Source organism: Carassius gibelio, chromosome B10, assembly GCF_023724105.1.
Source record: "Carassius gibelio isolate Cgi1373 ecotype wild population from Czech Republic chromosome B10, carGib1.2-hapl.c, whole genome shotgun sequence".
In the NCBI taxonomy this organism is placed as follows: Eukaryota; Metazoa; Chordata; class Actinopteri; order Cypriniformes; family Cyprinidae; genus Carassius; species Carassius gibelio.
The window spans coordinates 23,506,216-23,529,207 of record NC_068405.1 but is presented as its reverse complement, the minus strand read 5'-3'; the positions used below and the strand labels follow the sequence as shown (position 1 = coordinate 23,529,207).

Here is a 22,992-nt window from a genome sequence, read left to right as displayed (position 1 = left end):
TAGATTTAGTTGTAGTTACCAAAAACACATTTTTATTTTTATTTTATGGTGTCCTTTCTGGTATTATTTGTCTGTAATTCTTGGGTAATTCGCTTTAAAACAAATCACAAGGGGGCAGTAGATTCACATAAGGGCACACAGTCACTGACGACTAATTTTGCTCAGTATTATTTCTAATTCGGACAAATTACAGCATAATTGGTCATTTCACTCACACAGAGGTGATTGTGACCTTTTAAAACTAATGAGCCGTGGTGAAAGATGGTGATTGGTAAAAGAAGAGAGTTCATGTGAGAACCAAACTGGATAACAAGATGTGTGTGTACAGATAACAGCAGTGATTTAAAATGAGTTATGATATACAGGCCTATAGGAAGAAATGCAGGCAGAGGGGTGGATATAACAAATAATTGAATCATCATCATCATCTTCTTCATCAGGTATGTGCTGTGTAAATGAATTGTGCTGTTTCTTTCTCATTGGATGGCGGCACGGCTCGGTCAGACAGGAGGGGGTGGGGGTTTGGCTTTTCTTCTCCCTAAAGACAGTATTAAAGCATCATTCCTGCATCACTGTGGAGGAGAAAGAGAGAGACACACATCTTCATCTGTGCTGCTGCTGCTGCTGAGTGCAGGAGGTGAGCGGTGAGTGACTTCACATCACTGACAGCTTGCATCAACTCTCATAATGCAACAGAGCTGATATTGAATGATTAAATGTGCTTGCATTTCAAGCATTTAGGGCAGGAATGCATTGGGTTAGGAGGTGCTTTATGGTTGTTGTGCATGTCTTTAAAATCTTGGACTGGTCATGGAAGCAGCTCTATTATTAGACATAGGCATTGCAAAAAGAAAACAACACAGATGGCAGAGACATTCATGCATGTTGTGCAATTAATGTGGCATGACTGCAATTGATCTTCAGTTTGTGCCACTCTTCTTTGGTGGAGTTAGGTCTGCTGGCATGACTTTAAATGCACAGTCTTTCTGAGCATTAAGTTTCACATGAATTGCATTGGGTTTTAGTTGCATAGATTGAAATCTGCTTAGCTCTGAATGAGACAGCTCATCAAATAGTTGTGAACAGCTCTGAGGGGCTTTTGAACAACATCTCAAAAGGCTGCTGATGAGTGTGCGTTATGTAATGGGAAGTTGCGTCTTTTCTCTTTGGGCCGTGCTTTTGTGTGCGAGACGGGGATCTGACGGCATTCAGAGGCAATAAATGTTGCTTGACAGACACATCTAGAAGTTTTTGAGCTTAAAAATAACCCTTTTGCTTTTGCATTTCAAAGCTTTGCAACATTTCAGATCATAGAAGAGCAAAGTCAGTCGCAGGAAATTGTTATGGCTCGGGGCGCCAATGAAGAATAGGTCACGATTGCATCCCATCCAGGTTTCTTGAAGTCATAGTCTAAACTCCAGCATTCTTTCAGCTCAGATCTTTCTCTAATTCCTCAACGCTTGACTGGCTGTGTGTGCGATTAGTGGGTTTCTTTGCTCTCAGCTATCGGATCTGAAAATACAAAGCTTACAGAGCATGGCTGTTGACACTTTACAAGACTTAATGGAAGCTTCTACTTCCTCAAGACAGGATGCTGAAAATTAAATGTACTCTACAGTTAAACTGATCACTGGTAGTAAGTATTAACCCTGTGGAGCCTGACACATTGCAATAATAGTCCAAAAATCATTTTATTTTAAATGGAACAGTATATTGGACCTTTAAGCATAAAATCTTTAAAAAAAAAAAACAAAAAAAAACTGCATGTGTTTTTTGTTGAGCATCGTATTTGTTACATCAGACATTAATGGCTCATAATAGTGTGATATAGAGAAAATATAGAGGAAAAAAATCTCAGAGGCCCAAATTTAGCAACAATATGGTTTGAAATTTGGTGCAGATGTTGATAATTATATGAACAAAAAAAGTGAGATGACATTCTGATGCTTGTAAGGTAAATCATTGAAAGCTTTATAACAGCAGATGCTTACATAAAATAATATAAATATCAGTCACCACTCCATAGCTCCAATAATGTCTCAGTAATTGTTAGTTTTATGACCAAAACATATAATGCAATGCAATACAATGACAATTGAGATATGAACAAACAAACCTTACCCAAAAGCCTGATGATCATATTTGAGACTCATTTGAACATGATATTCCTAAAAAAATCAAGTAAACATAAATTGCTGTGTTCGTCTTGAAATATTACTAACAATATTAAAGTTATTCCAATGTTTACTTTATAAAAATCAGTAACAATTTCAAGACACGAGTCATGAGCTGAAGGTGGATGTTTGTACAATTATACTAAAATACCTTTTACATATTTGCGTATCATATGATACAGTAGACTTTATAGGGTTAATAATGCCCATGTTTGGTGGAAAATAAATGATTTTTTTGCAGTAATAGTGATGCATCTTTTTGGCATCTAGCTCTTGTTTTCTTTCAGCTGTTGTTTTCTCTCAGTGGTAAAATGAAGGCTTTGGTAAATCCTCTCTGGACGCCGCCTTCATATAAGAGATGTGGTGGGCTATAGCATTAATGAAATACTGAAGAAGCAGCTGTGTGCTTTCCTACCACAGACAGATGGCCAGGACATCACACACCTGGGTATAAAGCTCCTGTGCAGTGATTGTAAGCATTAAAACATGTTGGCATGAAATCATGGTTAAAATATGGCTAACTGTGAAACAAGTTATATTAGTTAAAATGTATGAGATTGAAACTAATTGGATTTATTGATGCTACATATATAAACCTGGTTATAACATATTTAAGTTACATTGTTTATTAGTACTATTACAGAATCTGATCCGTTTGATCTATGTATGACTGACAAATATGCATCAAATGACGTTTTTATCTTTATCATCAGTTAAAACTGTGTAATCCAAATGGATAGAAATGTTATAATATTTTTGCAAGTCAAAAACATTAATCTTAACTGCAGGCCTAAATATATTAGAACGTCTCTAAATCATTTACAAAAAGACCAGAAACATGTATTTAGAAGGTAAAAAGGGTCTATTTTGATTTCTTTTGACATTAACGTTCTCCTCTTCCTCTCTAATCACAACAGCAAATGGCCTAAAACCAAGCCTTGAGGTACACCGCTCACTTTTCTGAGGGCTGCATGGAAAATATCTCACCCATAGAATTCATTGGGTCTTTAAAGGGATGTAAAAATAAGGGTAACCCTGTTTGACAGTCCACAGTCAGCTCTGCATCTCCTTGGTGTCACACGGCCATGGATTTAACACTGTTCTGCATCCGTTAACTCAAAGGGAGACTCATCAAAATGGTGGTAAAGGGATAAACTTGTTGGGGTTCTCAGTAAGCCGGTAAGCCGCTTCTTACCAGTGAAGCTCTTGACGTCTAGAGTAGGTGGATGATTTTATGTGTGCTGCTGCTGATGTTGTGTTAGTGTGTATTCTGTGAGAAGAGAAATGGCCAAGCGTTTGTTACAGGAATACATTAAGTAGGTCAGATACAGTGTATCAAGGCTTTTTAAAATTTTATGCATGCACTTTCTGTGACAGCATCACGGTAGTGACGTATCAGAAATGTCCCATGCAACAACCATTCTTGTTGTCTTGCTGCAGAGTTTGCATTAAATGCTTTTATAAATCAAACATTAACCCTGTAAAGCCTGACATATGAAATAGTAGTTGGAGGAATCCAATTATTTGAAATGAAACAGTTTATTGAACCTTTAAGTTTATAAAAAATTATTTAAAGGAGGGAAAAACTCCTTAGTTTTATTCTAAGGGCCCAAATGAGCAAAAATTTTAGCAGTTGTTTATATTTAGATGACCATAAAAAATGATGAAGTTCTGATAGTGTGTAATATAAATCGGTGAGATCTTTATTACAGTATAGCTTACATAAAATGATATAAATATCAGTTGTCACTCTATATCTCCCAGTAATGTCTTAGTAAGATTATATTTAAATGCTTAGTTTGATGATCAAAACATTTAATGCAATGATTATTGAGAGATGAACAAATAAACCTTACTCAGATGCCCGTTAATCATATTTGAGACTATTTGAACATGGACATGAAAAAGCAGAGTTATAAATAATCATGTAAACCAAAGTTGCTTCAATCAGTAATTGTTCATCTTGAAATATTACTAACAATATCAAAGTTATCTTGACATACTATATAAAATCTGATTTCACCACAAAAAGGCGTAAGCTGAAAGTAAAGTTTTTACAGTTATACTAAAACACATTTTACTAGCTAAAAAGAATTGAACTATCTACCAGGCTACAGAAGTTTTGTTCAGGAAAGTTTTACTTGCGATAAAGACCTTAGAAATGTGCATAACAAATATTATACAATAGGCTTTATTAGGTTAAGTGGTGTGTATGCACAATATTCATTGAGATAATTGACATAGCCTTCCTTCTTTGTCCTCCTAAAGTTAGAACAGTCTTATCACCTCTGTTTCCTGTTTTTTTTTTTGGCTTTGTTGGAATCCATTTTTCCAGGTCGTTGGGCCTTTTACACTGGACAAGCAGACAGACACACACTCGCACGTGCTGTAAAATGCTTTCGAGGAGCACATTGCATTGTGGAGCTAAAACGCCTCGGTTTCTTTTCTTCACGTCAATTTGTGGAGTGTTTCCGTGGGCTAGTGATGCTTCCCGTGCTCAGCAGCTGCTGATGAATTCCAAGTGACATGGGTTTTTCTCTTGGCAGCGCGGCGAGGCAAACCTGGCATTGCTGTTTTCCGGAGCCGCTTGCTGAGCGCGCCTTTGCTTTCCTGTTATGAAAGCTTCCTAACACCTGATTTATTGTTTGCAGAAGAATCAATATACATTTTGTAAATACGTTTTTTTTTGGCCATTTTATTGAAAGCAAAGAGATGACAAATGAGAAATGATTTGGAGAAAGGGGTGGAAATTCAAGTTGGATATGAATCCTCATCTCCCATATGAGTAACACGGCTTAATGTGTCTGGAGCTTAATGCCAAATGCACACTACAAGAATGAAGCATGCCAGCCTGTGATGTTTTAAAAACAGCAGTGTTATTTTATTTTTTTTGATTCACTATTATAGTTTAATATTTTGAAGATTTTATATATATATATATATATATATATATATATATATATATATATATTTATGTGTATATATTTATGTGTATATACAGATTTAATTAAGCAGTTTTTTTGTGCTTCAATTTAAAGCGAATGAAAATAAGAAATGCTGCACTGCATGCAAACATTGTAAAATAAAAATAAATTGACAAATGGGATAACTGCACTATAATTGCGATATAGCTTAGTGCCATGTATTTTTTTCTAATTACACATTTTGTTTTACAACTTTTGGTACTTTTTAGTCATTTGCAATAGTGACTGTAATTTATTACAGTAATATTTCTGTCTTTATTTTTTATTTAAAAAAATTTACACTTCTAATTAATAGTATTATAATGAATTTTATTATTCACTGTCAAAGAAATGAACATGCAAATGTGTTGTTAAATTACTGAAACATTAACTTAAATCTCAGTGGGAACTTCTGTGTCAAAATTTTGTTTATGGTTTTGGCTGATAAAAAAGATTGGAAACCCTATTTTACAGGAGCAATAAATTTGTTCAGGAACAGCTCTGGAGCAACATGAGGGTGGGCAAATAATGAGCAACATAATGGTGGGCAAGTCATTTTGAACAGGATCAGAGTTGGCAAATATACACACAATGTGTCCAAATTACACAAAGATGCAAACAACAGCACTTTACATGATTACCATGTGTAAAACTTCTTTTGGTCCACTAATTCGTCTTTGATGTGATAACACTGACGTGTTTGTGTAAAGACCGTGCTTTAATGAGTTTACACCAGCACTCAACCACCCACTCAACAAATAACAGCCCCAATTAATCCTAGCGTCTCATTATCCCTCTTCTCATTAACCTGCATTCTGCTTGAAGTGAGATTACCTTCCTGATGTATTTAAGTACTGTATTCTGGAAGCTTGTGGCTGGTTTGTGAACAAATGGAGCAGGGGTGGAGGAGAGCAGGTGGTTTTGCTAGAGGCGGTCGTTGGTTGCAGGTCTACAAGCCCCAAGGCATATATAAATCACAGCACAAGAGCTCACTAGAGTGTATTCTAGGTAATGATGTCAGCCGTGCTGGAACAGCTGAGGTTATAGATTGTGGATGTGGGCAGGGATGTTGGCAAAGGTGTGGAAAAGAAGTGGCGTTTGCCAAATCCAGACGTGCTGACATCGCTGATCAAAACGACTCGGTATCATGTGCCAATGCCTCATCTGGTTCCAGAGCGCAATGATGTGGTATTTAGGTTTTCATATTTGAAATCAGTTTAATATTGAAGTGCTGTTGGCTTGTAATTCTTCAGTGGTTCTTTGCAGCACCTTAGGTTCCTCAATGAACCCTCTTCTTATGCTGCACAGGTTCTCAATTGGCGTTGATGTTTCCATGAAGAACCATTAATATCCATGTGACCGATTTATAAAATGGTTCTTTAGCAGAGAAAAGCTCTTAAAGGTTCTTTATTGGCATTGATGGTTACATGAAGAGCATTTAACATCTATAAAACCTTTCCATTGGACAAAAGGTTCTTTAAATTATAAAATAAAGGTTCTTTATTGGCATTGATGGCTCCATGAAGAATCTTTAACATCCATGGAACCTTTCAAATGGACAAAAGTTTATTTAGTGGAATAATGTTCCTCAATGAACCCCCTTCACTATATAAAAGAAAGGTTCTTTATTGGCATTGATGGTTCCACGAAGAACATATGAAAACAATTCCAATGCACAAAAGGTTCTTTATAGTGGAAAAGTTTTGTTAGATGATTCAAATGTTCTTTGCAATCTTAAAAATGTATCTTTTCATGGTGTTGCCTTAGAATAAATATTTTTGTTCCTAAAGAACCTTTATCCACTATAAAGACAGTTTAGTTTAATTTAAGAAGATTTAGTGTATTTGTATCAAAAGATTTCCGCAGCTGTGCTTGCTTTTATGAGACTGTTTGGATTTCAAGGCTCAGTGATATTGAATTTACTTTAGCCATTAATACAATAATGCAATAAGTGTCCTGAATGTCCCAGGATAGAAAAGGACATTTAGGACACATTGATGCACTGCCCCTGACAACTGACCCTACCAGAAAAACACGCACCAGCTCTTGATCTATTGTAGTCTCTGACAAAGGGTTTGTGTTGATTCTTAATTTACAGTACCCTTCTCCAAATTAGAGCCATAAAAAGGTCTCAAATCAGAGCTGAAGGTCTTAAATTCATAAAGTAATGGCCTTAAACAATGCATGCTTTGCAAAAATGAATATCTTGCACAGTATGTTTGTCTTATTCCCAATACAAACATCTAAACATCCTTAAATCAAGATATACTGAATACTGATTTTTTTTAAATCTAACAAAATTAAATGCGTTTATGCATATCTATCAGTGGGTAATGAAAAAAAAAAATCCCTTTGGAAAGGTACTTTTTCTGACCCCACTGGCAGATGTTTATGTTTCAATCATAAACTCACTTCATTTTAACGAATTTCTTTGTGTCCCCTTTCTTTTATGATTTAAATTGTGTTTACTTGGTCTTTAAAAGGCTTGTTTTATCTTCAAAACCTGCAGAAACCCTGTAAATACTGGTTAAGCTTTAGAGCAGAATGCCTTCTTTTGTCGATTCATAAATGCGTATCTTTGTCTGCATTGGATATTATTTGTATATAGCTTAGTTTAGAGTTGCAAGCATTTACATTTAAGTGCAAGGCTGACGTTTTTGTTGGCGTCAGCATTTTCATATAAATCCAAGCCGGGTTTTCAAACAGCTAATGCAAACATATTTGATTTTTGATGCACGTTTCAGTGGAGCCTTTGAAAGATCCGGCAGGCCCTTAGAGACGCGTGTTCATATGTGATAGACACGCTTTCTATGGAAACGGCTGATGAGATGAATAGTGACAGCGCTGGTGAGAGTGTGATGTAATTTCTGATCATCAGTCTCTCTCTATTTCCACTTTATTCAGTCTCCATGACCTCCTCCTCTTCTTTTCAGCCCCAGATGGCAATCAGTCATGTCCTCCGTCACCTCGACATTTTCAATCAGCGGTTCGAGCGTCTCTGTGGGGACGGAATAGAATTTGCCCAACGCGCCGGAAAGAGCGATGCATTGACTCATTAATGATCTGACATGCTGTAATGTCAAAAGGCACCGAGCAGATTTCACTTTCGCTGGAGATAAAGAGCAAAACAGCTGTTGTAATTGCTCTACCTTTGAAAATTATTTCCTGACCGATGCGTGTCTGTATGCACAGCACGGTGTTCCTCTAAAATCCTCTCTGTTGGTTGATTGTGTTGGGTAATAACACAGACAGATGGGGCCGCTGGGAGTTTGTGGTGGTATATTTAAGCATTCGGCACTGCAGATGTGTTTGACTGTGCACTGGGCTTAATTGACTATTGTGCTGGCGTGCTTTAGGACGGGCTGCGAGATGTACGGCAGGCAGATGGAGTCCACCGCTGGAATCGAGGAGCTGACGGACGAGGAGAAGGAAATTATAAACAGCGTGCTAGCGAGAGCCAAGATGATGGAGGCCATGGAGCAAGAGAGGATTGGGTGAGACGTTGACTTGAAGTCGTGCTTTTGTTCTGCTCCCGAAGGAAAGCTCAGTCAAGTCACCTGTTTTTCTGTTGCTCTTTATGCAATACAGATTTCAATGCAGATTGATAGTAATAAACAGGAAAATTGACAGAATCAATAATGCAAACTTCTTCAAATATGAGAAATTCAAATACTGCTCTAGGCTAAAGTACCTCTAAATAGAAAGTGTCTTTTTTTTTTTTAGTTCAAGTTAGTTCATTGTTGATACAGTTCAGTTCAATAGCAATATCACTGTTGCAAAATCTTTTCATTATGAAACTAATTCAGTTTAGCTAAGTAGCAGCTCTACAGAAGAGAATAATGTCATTATTCAGCTCAATTTAGACCTAGACTCAAAGACACCAGTGAGATTTAAGGATAAATCCACTTCCAAATTAAACATTTCCTCATAATTTACTCACCCCCAGGTCATCCAAGATGTTCATGTATTTCTCTCATCAGTCGCAGAGAAGTTAAGTTTTTTTTCTTAAGGAAAACATTTCAGGATCTTTTTTTCTCCATATAGTGGACTTCAATGGTGGCCAATGATTTCAAGGTCAAAAATGCATACACAATCCCAGCCAAGGAATTGTCATTTTCTTACAAAAATATATTTATAAACTTTTTTTTTTAACCACAAATGCTCAGCTAGCATTAACTCTGCGATGCAATCATAATTTCTTTGCGACTTAACATTTTGGATAGATACAGTAAATCATAATGGAAAACTCCATTAGCTCTTTTTAGATAAAAAGAGCCATGTTTATGCAATGAAGTTTTCCTCTGCCAGTAGGAAAGAAAATTTGATATCTTTTAACGTCTCAGTTGTCGATTGTAGATAGATAGCAGTAAAATCAAATACAGATCACATGAAGACTTTGCTGACTTTCCTCTTCCTTAGCATTTGTTTTACGCTATCCATGATTTATTTTTTTAAACCTCCCTCTCCTTAACAATTGTCTCATTTGTGTCCATTTTTATTCCTTATAAGGCGATTTAAGAGAAACATCTGAGATGAAGTTGATACTTTTGGTAAAGGAAATCATAAGAGAGAACTCCATTAAGTCTGTTAATGTCTGTGTAATGAAATATTCCTTACTCCAAGATAAATTGTCCCAAATATCTGTTTCAAAGAGTAATACGATCAAACCGAGACCGAATGTCTGAAGCCTGAAGCTTCTTGTTTACTTTTGTTGTGCACATGATTTATTTTTCCCTCCATAATTCTATTGCATGTCAACAATTGTATCATTCTCGTTCCCCGTATGGAATCCTAGAAGAAACACCTGGAAAGTTTTGAATTGAAAAGTGAATTTAAAATCAATTCATATTCATTAATAAAACACTTGACACAATCAGATGAGAACAAAATGTTTTAAGTGAATTGAGCTGAATAACGACAATAACTTTGCAACGTCTGCAGTTATTGAACTGAATTGATTAAATGGAGTTGAATATTGACCTCTGTAGAGCTGCTTTACAGCTACTTCATTTCATAATTACTGAATTTTATAACATTAATACCATTAGTTCCCTGTTTATGAATGCAACTCTGCTTTTGAAAATCTGTGTCATGTAAAAGAAATTTGACTTGAATCTTGAAGCAAAAATAACTACTTTAGTCCTCCACTGGGTGACCAAACAGGGTTTTATACAAATTATCCGCAGGGTCACATAAGCTTTCACATTATCGCACACAGGACGGGACTCCGTAGCTTTTGTAGCAAAGGCAATATTGACCAACACCTGAGACCCCAAAAAGCATCGGTTCACAGTTTCCTCTCATTCCGCAGAGCAATTCGGCCCAAGCACATCTGTCCAAGTGATTGAGAAGCTTTTTTACAAGCCAAGAGTCAGCCGAGGAATGTACTGCAAGAAATTAATAGTGCTAACTAGACAAGAACTGCCTTTCCTTCTCATTCCCTCTCTCTCTTTCTCAGCACTTTGCTTGCAAAACGTCTAACTCACAGTTCTTTACATCAATACATTAGAATAACCACTTGGAGGAGGGCCGGAAGTGTGCTGACGTTATACTTTGTTGTTTTGTGTCCCGCAGGCGTCTGGTAAATCGCCTGGACAGCATGAAGCGGACGGCCTGCGGTGACGGTGACTTGCGTTGTTTACTCTGTGGCCAGCAGTTCGGCCTGACGGGCGTCAGCTCAGTCTTGTGCACAGAATGCAAAAAGGTAGCCATGCATTCGCCAAGCCATTGACCTCATGCAATTATCTAATGCACGCCAAGCACGTCTTCCAATAACGATTGTCCAAAAATAACCAAGCAGAAATGAATGAGCGCTATGCACTTATCTTTATTATGCCCTGCCCATTACTGAGCCACGTGTGCATTTAAGAATCAGTCTGCACAATCAAAATAATGACACAGAATGCGTATGCTTGTCTTCTGTGACGCCTGACACACAGATCAATAGATTGTTTATTGATCCCGGAGGGGTTGTTTAGTCTGTGGGCTGTTTCTCAGCAGTGATGGAACTGAATGCCATCTGTGTGTCTGTCTGTGCTTCACCTCACAGAACATGTGCACTAAGTGTGGCGTTCAAAGCGTCAGTCGTTCCAGTCCAAAATGGCTGTGCAAAATCTGCAGTGAGCAGAAAGAGGTGAGATGCATTGAAGCATGTGAATGTTTTTTAGAGCAATGATAATTCAGCCTAAAATTGTCATAATTTTGCTGTTCTTTCCACACAAAGGGAGGATTTCTGAGCTCCTCTGTGAGGTCACTGTGACCGTGAAGAGCCATAAAAGCATCCTTAAAGTAGTCCATTCAACATGTGTGCTAAAGTCCAAGTCTTCTGAAGTCAAATGACAGCTTTGTGACAAATCAAAGTCATTTATTTATTTCTGCAACTCTGGTTCAAATCTCAAATTGCCTTTAAACATTTTGTATATCAAGCTTGATTTTTTTTAAATAGATTTTTTATATATATTTATCTATATATATATATATATTTTTTTTTTTTTTTCATAATATGGAATTCAATGGCTACTGTCAAGTGTTCAGTTACCAACTTTCTTCAAAATATCTTCTTTTGTGTTCAACACCTGAAAAAAATTTGAGGGCAAATAAACGATGACAAAATTTTAACTTTGGGTTGAATTATCTCTTTAACGTTTCACTTCAATTAGTGAAAACCTTTTTTTACTACAAATTTTTATCACTAGGAACTGTCTTTTTAATGGGAATAAGTTGCATAAATATAAAAAATGACAGCATGTTTATTTGGAACAACATAAGAGTAAATAAAGATAGAATATTCCTAGCTAACTGTATTGTGAAACCCTCACGTTAAACCATTTGTTAAAACATTTCAGGTTAATATTCAGAAAATGGTGTGCTTTTCTAAAAGTGCTTGTTATTGTAAATCTGCACTTACCTGGCATTGATAATATTAGTTTTGACGGCTGAGCAGTCGTTTCAATGCTTATGCAGCGATGTGCTTGTTTGATTTGAACAAATCCATTTCTTCAGCATTTTTTTTTTCAATCAAGTCCTAAAAAAAGCTCTGTAAATAATATTTCACTGGCTGCACAGAATAATTATTCTGTGTGTAACTCAGAGATATAAATAGACAGGATAGTTCAGCACCTCTAACTTTCAAAGACACTTTGACTGTGATAAGATGATTCATCCTTTCGACGATGTAAGTCACGGTTAGTTTCCTTGTCAGACGGGGTCAGCAGCAGCAGGAGATGTGACTCTCTTTAATGCAACAAGATCATGAAGCCCGAATCCCATTTGCGTTTAATCCATTGAGCTGCTGACATTTTCCTTCATAACACCAGGGCAGAACTGAGTTCTTGCATTTTCATATTCCAGCCATTCCCGCTCCCAGCTGATTCTTATGTGGATGGTAATTGGCTGAGATGAGATTCACAGGTGCTGTAAAAGAAAACATAGACACTTATGCAATGCAAAATAGTTTTTTCAATAAACAATCCATCCTATATTTCCTAGTCTATGAATTCTAACTTGTGTTGTTACATATATTTGATCTCCTGGTTCAACTGGGTTAGAAAATTGCTAAGGTTTTTTTGTAACTTTAAAGTGTATCAAATTACTTGGAGCTTGGAAAGCTGAACAGCGAAAAAGGAGAAACAAATCTGCAAACAGGCTGATTCTAAAATGAATTTTACATTTCCGCCTTTGGCTGTAGTCTGTTTTAGGCCAAAATTAGTTTAGCAGACTCTTACAATTCACTCACACAAGCAAGAGTTGGCTAAACTGAGCACAAATGTATGTTATTAGTGGCGAATTAGAATAAATCGGTGCACTAAAACTACATCGAAGTTGCCAAATGATCATTTATTCTTTCCCTAAAGATGCTGAAGCGGTCTGGTGCCTGGTTCTTCAAAGGTTTACCACAACAGATTTTACCCGCTCCTCTACCGATCTCTAATCATAAAGAGCTCAGAACCACCAGCATGCCAGCTCCAACCAATCCACCAACCAATCAAGAGTCTTCAGGATCTTCACGGCCAAAAACTGGAGGTGAACGCCACAGTTCCACTATTGCTTTGCGTTGGAATAATTCCTAATTACAAATTCTCAGTACCGTGCAGTTTTTTAATGCATTCGCACTAGGCATGGATAATTTATTGTAAGGTTTTCATAATTCATGGTTCAAAGAAACTGCTATATTTCCATGCAGAGAGCATGCAGGTCACCGGCAGAGAGCAGCAGATATCTGGTAAGTGTCCTGAATCTCAATAACACTTAATATCGCCAGGAGGAAATGAGGCTTACGATTGCAGTATCATTTTCTGGTTTTCTCCCGTGCTCAGCAGAAACGATGCCCCCTAAACAGGACGAGGATACTGTCATATCCCAAAGAGCCCTAGAAGAAACCAGAGGTAGACAGTCTATGAGCAGGAGCACAATTCAGTCCAACGCTGTTGTGGAAGGACAGAAGAGAGAAGAACCGGTGATGAGCTCCAAACCTCTAGCGTCAACCTTTTCCACAACTCCCATACAAAAAGGTGAGAGAATTCATGTAATGTTCACATAGCATAAGCAGTAATGATTCAGGATTGGGAATATTATAAAAGTGTATATGTCCTTCAATTGCACCGTGGTTCAGGGGCCTTGTTAATAAAATGCACATATGATCGGATTTGATCCTAAATTCCATGGATTTCATTCTATGTCAGAACTGAGGAGCAAATCTGTATTTATAAAGGCAATAAATAAAACCACTTTGGTTACAACACATCTGGGGTATTATTGTTAACTAAAAATTTTACTTGCAAAATGAAATCAACATGAAAATTCTGTCATCATATTATGAAAAAATACATGAAAATCAATGGCTACCATCAAATGTTGGTTACCAGTGGTGGACGAAGTACACAAATCAAGTACTTGAGTAAAAGTACAGATACATATAATAAAATATTACTCCAGTACGAGTAAAAGTACTCCTTTTTCAATTTTACTCAAGTGAAAGTACAAAAGTACTAAATTTTTTATGTACTTAAGTAAAAAAGTACTGAAATTTTATATAGGCTACTTAATTTAATTTTATATCAGCACATATTTTTAATAATCCTACTACTCAAAATACCTGGGATTTTTTCCAAAATAACCACTATATGGAGTCAAGATATATTTTTGTTGTTGATATGGACTACGCTGACGAGAGTAATGTTCACTGTGAAGCTTACACTGTGATGTACCTGAGAGAAAACAGAGATGACCATCTGATTTTTACCAGTAAGAACAAAGTATTTGAAAGTTTGTTGTTTTACAGAACATCACAGTTAGGCCTATATATGACATGATAATAAGGATAGAACATTTTAAGGAAAATATAATTAAATAATTTTTTTTTTCCTTCTCAAACCATGTCTGTGGTGTAAAAACACCCCTGGCCAAACGGGGTGCATCTCTTCCCACTTTGATAATTACTGTAGTTACCATGTTCTGAACATTACATCCTTTCTTTTCTCCCCAGATGTAATCTATATACATCTGATTCAAAAAAAAAAAAAAAAAAAAAAAAATATATATATATATATATATATATATATATATATATATATATATATATATATAGGTGGTTGAATACAAGTATTTGGACATTATTTATAAAAATTACCTCAATTTAGCACCAGCAAGCTTGTTGGTTAGACAGTTAGCATCAGCTAACACTTTACTTATTTTCAGTACGGTTATGAATAAACAATCATGTCTGTCTACTCGTCTAGTTAATCCAAACATATGTATAACTTTACTGTTGATAAACAATATAAAAACAGACATCAAATAGGACATGGATGGTTGCATTTTAATAAAACTTTTAACATTACGGCAGCGGGGAATTGGAACGTGCATGAGTTATTGTATTTAATCTTTGTTATTTAAAAGGTTTATTTATTTATTTTTTTTAACCTAAAATTGATGTGTCTGCATCGTCTGCACTGGAGCATTTCAGTGGGCTTTAATAGATAACTCTTTACAACGGATTTAGTTCCCAAACAACTGACAATTTTGACCTAAATTTGATTTTCAGTTACAATAATTAATCCAAAATTTCGACATTAATAACTTACTTTTAGCAACATCAGACGCACGCACGCTCACAAGATCTCCCGGTTCTTACTTCTGGAGACTCGCACTAAACGGTTCATTTGAATCAGTGAGTGGTCGACTCCAGAACAGCTGTAATCGGATCATTCTAATTCGTAAACGAATCGTTTGGTGCGATTTGCGATCCGATTTAAGTTTATTTTGAAAAGAGTTTGTTGATGAATCAGACCCCGCTCTGTGTGTCGGAGCACGTGATATATCATAGGGAGTAACGATATGTTTTATGAAATGTAGTGAAGTTAAAAGTAAGATTTTATGCTTCGGAATGTAGTGAAGTAAAAGTAAAAGTTACTCAAAATAAAACTACTCCAGTAAAGTTCAGATACTTGAAAAATTTACTTAAGCACAGTAACGAAGTAAAGCTACTCCGTTACTGTCCACCACTGCTTTTGAGACGTGTTTGTTATATTTTGAATGTGGTGCTTCATTTTGCAAGCGATGTGAGGCATTTTGCATTTTGTGTGTGCAATTCTTGGATTTGTGTGAAAAGTAAAAAAAAAAAAAAAAAAAAAAGTGGCAAAGTTTTAATAAAAATGTCAATAAAATTGCATTTTAAAATCTGAATTAAATGATGTTCATGCATTGTGTATAGCTATATATATATATATATATATATATATATATATATATATAAATATATATACCTACAAACAAACTGTACATCAACAAGGAATCACTGTATATTTTAATGATCCCTGATTCTGGATCTTGTATTTTTTCAATAGTACACTCTTAGAAAAAGGGGTTCATTGGGGTTCTATATAGAACCATAGGGTTCTTTACTCAAAATGTTCTATAAAGACAAGAAAGAACGCAGATTTTTGGAGAAAAACTGAAATGGCACTCTTCGTGTGATATTGATTAACTTCATAAAATGATATATTACATTTTCTAACCCCCATATCTTGAATTTTGTGATCATTCACATGCATTCATAAATGCATTTGAAGACACCGACTAATGCAGTGAAAGAACACACTCAAAATGCACACGCACTAGTGTGACTTCATCATGTAACTTTACATTAGTCTAGATACATGCACTTTTTAGGCACGATTTGTTTAGTTTTTGAATATACTTGATACTGTTAAGTCACATCATTTAAACCAAAAATACGAGTTCACATATCACACCTAAACACACTTGGAAAAAGTAATTAGAACTAGCTACTAAATTAGTTAAAAATGCCTATCCATATACAGCTCTGATTCGCGAACCCGCTTTGAACTCCCGAAATGACTCAAATGATTCGCTAACCCGCTTCGAACTCCCGAACTGATTCAAATGATTCGCAATCCCGCTTTGAACTCCCGAAATGACTCAAATGATTCGCGATCCCGCTTTGAACTCCCGAAATGACTCAAATGATTCGCGAACCCGCTTTGAACTCCCGAAATGACTCAAATGATTCGCGAACCCGCTACGAACTCCCGAACTGATTCAAATGATTCAAGATACCCAAACTCACTCAAATGATTCGCGAATCCGCTTTGAACTCCCGAAATGACTCAAATGATTAGCGAACCCGCTACGAACTCCCGATCTGATTCAAATGATTCGCGATCCCGCTACGAACTCCCGAACTGATTCAAATGATTCGCGATACCCAAACTGACTCAAATGATTCGCGATCCCGCTTTGAACTCCCGAAATGACTCAAATGATTCGCGAACCCGCTATGAACTCCCGAACTGATTCAAATGATTCGCGATACTCAAACTGACTCAAATGATTCGCGAACCCGCTTTGAACTCCCGCACTGACTCAAATGATTCACGAACCCGCTCCTAACTCTCGAACTGATTCAAATGATTCGCGAACCCGCTCCGAACTCCCGAAAGGACTCAAATGATTCGCGAACCCGCATATGTGCCAGTGTTTAAATGTTGGTTATTTTTCATTCATAAACGCTGGCCTTCGTTTGTGGACTCAATTTTAATAAAACCAGCAGAGATAATATGACTGTAGACTAGATTTGTTCCTGTGGGATTATATAGATTTACATTTCAGATTTAAAATACAGCTACAATTTGTAATAATACATGTGAAGTGATTCAGGGATGTTAAAGTTTTTATCAAATGCTTACACATTAAATCTTTACTTACAGATTACAGATTCTGAAAGCTGTCACTCAAACAGAATTACACACCAAATCTGCAAAACCATGCACTTATTTATCAGCCTTTGACTCAGTTTTCATAATTTCATAAAACACAGTTTTTTGCAAAACACAACACAATTGTCTATGCAATGCACACAAATTTAACAGTAATTAACATTATGGCAAAGGTATTTTCAAATGTTTTCTTATGGTTACCAACATCCTATATATTAAATAATATATTTAGAAAATTATATTGAAAATATAAGAAAATTATGAAAGCACTGAATCAATACAATTAATGCAGTATTTATAAAATATAATAAAACAAGATAAAAAAGGCAAAATTATATAAACTTCTACCAAATTAAATATACATATAAAACACACACACACAGCTTTGTCTTTGTTCTTAAAATGTCAAGATAAATGGACAATCACAATATGCAACCGAGCAACTGCTTTGCGATGTGAAATTAATTCATTAGGTGGCGTTCACTTTGTGTTTACATTTACGATGGACAGTTTTTTTTTTTTTTTTTTTGTGCACATTCCAGAAAGTGACTTCCATTCACATTAAGGATCATTCTGTGGACATGGGTTAGTTACCAAAATGTTGTAGGTTTAAATCCCACAAGCTTTTGATTTGTCACCATTGTGCCCTTGATCAAGATGCTTAACCTCAGATTGCTCCAGTGGGACTGAACCTATAATAAGCACACTGTAGATTGCTTTGGTTAAAAGCATCAGCTCAATGACTGCTTACAGTTAGTTGATGCATCTGGAGTTATCGATCTGGATGTTTAACCCAGTGATTACTTTGTTTACTTTCTTAATTGCTTTGACTATAACAATGTAGCAACTGCACAGGTTTTGCTTCACCACTAAGTGCTTGTCTGCAGATCCAATGAGTCGACCGGAGGCCAGGGCACCACCTGCTATACAGACCGACGCACGTTTGCCAGCTGCCAACAGCGTTCCCGCTTCACGCCAGCCACCACCCCCCACCGCAGAGGATGAAGAGGACGCCAACAGCTATGACTCTGATGATGCCAGTAAGATGCTAATTCGCACTGACATATGGACATGTTTGTACCCCATGGGAACCACAGAACAAAATGGTTTACCGTGCATCACAGATTGCGTCAAATCAGCAGACGTGTGCTTGAAGTGAGACTGTTATTCTTTGGTGTCAGCTTTTTTCATGCCTTTAATGCGATGTTGTCCACTTTCCAGCCACTCTGGGCATGTTGGAGTTCAGTCTGCTCTACGAGGAGGAGAAAAACGAACTGCGCTGCAATATAATCAAAGCAAAGGTATTGTCTTTCTTCCCTAGAACAGGCAGTTTCAATCTATTTCTGCACTGGAAAAGCATTTCTGAAGGATCATGTAGAACTGCTAACCGTGCAATTATTCCATCTTTGGTGAAGGGTCTCATGCCCATGGACTCCAATGGCTTGGCTGATCCTTATGTGAAACTGCACTTGCTTCCAGGAGCCAGTAAGGTACCAGTGATCTTTAAAAGAAATCCTGCTAATGGTAACAACAGCTGTACAAGTTGTTATAGAAATTGTCACAGAACGTAATGAATGCGTAATATTTTGTCGATCTCTCAGTCTAACAAGCTAAGAACAAAGACGATTCGAACCACCTTGAACCCCGTTTGGAACGAGACCCTTGTTTATCATGGCATCACTAATGAAGACATGAAGAAAAAGACTCTCAGGTAAAACCAGCTTTACTGTATTTAATGCACTGAAGCTTTCAGAGGTAAATGTGAATGGGCAACGTGACGCTAATTGTTCACAATTCTCCTTCCTCGGTCATTTGCATGATGGAACGAGCTGATTGTTGCGTTTTGGTCCATTGCATTTGCAACTTAAAGATTCTTGGAAAGCCTCAATGATGTGTTCGGTTAGAACAGTTTGCAGTGGACTTAATTAAAGCCGTGACATTTCCCAGAGTGGAAAGGGTCAGCATCCGCATTGTTCCCTGGCAGGCTTTCTGTCAGTGATGAGGACAAGTTCGGCCATAATGAGTTTATCGGCGAGACGCGGGTGGTCTTGAAAAAACTGAAGCTGAACCAGAAGAAGACCTTCAATGTGTGTCTTGAGAGAGCGATTCCGGTAAGATGAAGGGGACAGCAGAAAGTTTACTGTAATGGGGTCATTCCTACAGTTTAGGGTAAATTCTGGACTGAGCAGGTTTGTTGAAAAAAGTTTGTTGATTTTTTTAGTCTTCTAGTGAAAAAGTTTAGTACAACCTAATAATCCTAACCAAATATTTTACATTTGGTATTGTAAATTTGTCCTTTTGACAATTTATCAATGCATTGTGTCTTTTAAGGCTTCAATGTTTTAAGCTCCAGAAGCTTTATTCAGGAATGGATGCTCTGTAGTGAATGGGTGCCGTCAGAATGAGAGTCTTAATAGCTGATAAAAACATCACAATAATCCATAGCACTCCAGTCTTTAAACTATTGCTTCTGGCTAAACTGAGTCCTGTATCCATAATATCGCTTTCTTAAAAGCGACAAAAAATTGTCTAATGCCCCAGATCAAGGACCATTTACTAGTCTTAAACGGTTATAAAACAAATATGTTGGTGGATTTTAATTTGAGAGGACAACAGGGGATGGACATTTTCACTGGATCATGTGGACTACATGTGGAATACATGTTACCTTTATTTTAATATGAAGTTGAGGAATCATGGGAATCTGTGTAGTACATGTATGCATAGAAAACCATTTTGCATAAAAGATGTGATGTAAAATATGCAGTGTTGTTTCATGGGGACGTAAAATCCACCAAACTGTAGGAATGACCCAATTTGACTTTGCAGTGTAGTAAACTGACTATGTTTAACACCTGGTACGCAGGTGAGACGTACTGCTGGCGCAGGTGCATCTCGGGGCATGGCGCTCTATGAGGAGGAGGTAACTGTGAATTAAATACTTACAACACTGAAGTATTCCCAAGAAATCATAGTAGCTGCTAGCTGTCGAGTCATGCATTTAAGCTCAGTTTCTCCTTTTTGAACTGCATCTGTACACCTGTGTGCATTACAAGTCACTTGGGTTAAGTGGTTCGGCTAATGATTGATCTGTTAACTAGTGTCCACCGGGAGATATATGGATTTACTCATCTTTTGTGTGGCTTTTTCTTTTTCAGTTGAAGGACGATGAAGAGGCAGAGGAGAGGGGACGTATCCTGATTTCTCTCACCTACAACAGCCAGCAGAGTCGTCTGATTGTGGGTGTAGTTCGATGTGCTCATCTGGCAGCAATGGACTCCAACGGCTATTCTGACCCCTTTGTAAAGATGCAAGTATACAGCAATCTAATAAAAAGCACCAAAAAGCACTTCTCAAAGTGTAATTAAAATGCTCTCTGGAAGACGAACCGTTCGCTTGGTTAAACTGCTTTGTGACAGTCATTAGGCTTATTTAACATGCTGCGTGCTCTTTGTCTCTGAATTTTCATGCTGTTTTACAGTTACTTGAAGCCTGACATGGGAAAGAAAGCAAAGAATAAAACTCAGATCAAGAAAAAGACTCTTAACCCAGAGTTTAATGAGGTACTCTTTCTTTCTCTCTCTGACGATGTGACCTGCAGTGAGCGTCTTGACACGCTCGACACTGACGTGACACCATGACAGTGCTTTAATAAACTCTGACACTATAATGAAAGGACGGTTTTTTGGAATATATCTTATGAAATGGACCTGTCAAGGTTTTTTTGTGTGTGTGTGTGTGTGTGTGTGTGATTTCAGGAGTTTAGCTATGAAGTCAAGCATGCTGAACTGGCAAAGAAGACTTTGGATGTCTCTGTCTGGGATTATGACATGGGAAAATCTAATGATTTCATAGGTGAGAAATATATATATATATATACATGACAAAAAAAGTGTCAATTTAAACGTATACGCAAAAATGAAAATTTGCTAGAATTTACTCACCCATTCAAGATGTAGAAAATACTTGCTTCATCTGAACAGATTTGGGGAAATGTAGCATTGCATCACTTGCTCACCAATGGATGCTCTGCAGTGAATGGGTGCCGTCAGAATGACAGCTGATATAAAAACATCACAATAATTAGAAAATAATCCACACCACTCAAGTGCATCAATTAATGTCTTGTGAAGACAAAATCTGCATGTTTGTAAGAAACAAATAATAATAATAAAAAAACGTTTTTAACTACGAGTCCTCTATTTAGTTGTCTCATCTGAATCAGGAGAGAAATAAGCACACATCAAGCACAATTTACTAGCCAACACAGTCCAAAACCACTCAAAACAAATCTGTGGGTGGAGTTTGATGTCAAAGATTAAGGATTATGTGCATTTTGACCAGAAATGACAATTTGTTAAAACATCGTTATGATGGATTTGTTTTTCACAAACACACAGCTTTTCACTTAACAAGATACATGATAATTAATAGACTGGAGTGGTGTGGATTATTGAGATGTTTTTATCAGCTGTTTGGACTCTCATTCTGACGGCACCCATTCACTACAGAGCATCCATTGTTGATCAAGAGATGCAATGCTACATTTCTCCAAACCTGTTCAGATGAAGAAACCAAGGGTGACTACTTTTTCAGCATTTGTAATTTTTAGGTGAACTGTGCGTTTATTTTTTTCATGTGTCTCGTCCACACAGGCGGCTGCCAGCTTGGTATCACAGCTAAAGGCGAATGTCTGAAGCACTGGTATGAATGTCTGAAGAACAAGGACAAGAAGATCGAACGCTGGCATGTTCTGTTGAATCAAAACAACATTGAGGCGGATGACTGAGGTGTTGTATTTCCAAAGATGACAGTATACGGTTCCATCTTCCAAAAAAGTAATCGAGCTGCTGATGATGTTTTCTTTTCGTTCAGAAAAAAAGCCTTTGTCTTTGCCTCTCCTGAAACCCTGTGGTGAGCTAAAGTGGTCCGACCAAGAAAAACCTAGAAAAAACAGTTACTTTGTTGTTTTTTGGGTGGGAAAAAGACCGTGTATGATATTTTTTCACTCAGTAAATGCCTTAAAGAACAAAACCTCATGAATACAGATTTGACGCAAATATAGTAGTCATTAAACCCTGCAACCACGTATACTCAAGGACACTGAGAAAATGGACTTTACTCATGTAAAACCAGTTCTTTAAGTAAAATAGCATGTTAAAAGCTATTGTACACACCATTGTTTGATATCAGAAATATATGCTGTCCTTGCATATGTTATGTTTGTTTTAATCAGTATGTAACAGATGAGAATAAATGCGTAAAACTAATTGTGAATATAAAGTTTAGAAAAGTATTAGAGTTATATCCAATCAACGACAGGTTGTTGAAGTTTAATATTGCATCATGGATATGTCCTGTTGTTATGTGCATGGAATTCATGGACGTGTTCCCCAATAATACATTATTATCATCAAGTTTGAATTTATTTCTGTAACATGTTTACAAGTGTTGTTATTACCCAATAAAGTGTTCTCAGCTATTGCCTCTGAATCAGTGACGTGAACTGCTTATGTATTCTGGAAACTGAACAAATGTCATTTTTATTTCTGATTAGACCTAAATGTTTGTATTTTCAATTAGCTATTTCATTTAGAAAAGTACGTTGAAATCATAGTG

General features: G+C 36.8%; 1 protein-coding gene across 4 annotated transcripts; it reads left to right on the top strand.

Moving 5' to 3' along the window:
- Nucleotides 1-507: 507 nt before the first annotated feature.
- LOC127965927 (rabphilin-3A-like) lies at nucleotides 508-22,866 on the top strand. 4 transcript variants are annotated; one of them, XM_052566649.1, is made up of 17 exons: nucleotides 508-644; nucleotides 8,494-8,631; nucleotides 10,712-10,841; nucleotides 11,187-11,270; nucleotides 12,991-13,159; nucleotides 13,320-13,358; nucleotides 13,456-13,647; nucleotides 18,261-18,413; nucleotides 18,595-18,674; nucleotides 18,789-18,863; nucleotides 18,975-19,084; nucleotides 19,358-19,484; nucleotides 20,240-20,296; nucleotides 20,532-20,683; nucleotides 20,855-20,936; nucleotides 21,132-21,228; nucleotides 22,029-22,866. In XM_052566649.1, exons 2-17 carry the CDS (start codon nucleotides 8,507-8,509, stop codon nucleotides 22,160-22,162), a joined length of 1,806 nt encoding a protein of 601 aa, XP_052422609.1. In that variant the 5' UTR covers nucleotides 508-644; nucleotides 8,494-8,506; the 3' UTR covers nucleotides 22,163-22,866. The 4 variants fall into 4 exon arrangements, with proteins under 4 accessions (XP_052422609.1, XP_052422607.1, XP_052422608.1 ...); XM_052566647.1 differs by having other exon boundaries at nucleotides 509-644; nucleotides 13,453-13,647; XM_052566648.1 differs by having other exon boundaries at nucleotides 538-637; nucleotides 13,453-13,647.
- The last annotated feature ends 126 nt before the right edge of the window (nucleotides 22,867-22,992 follow it).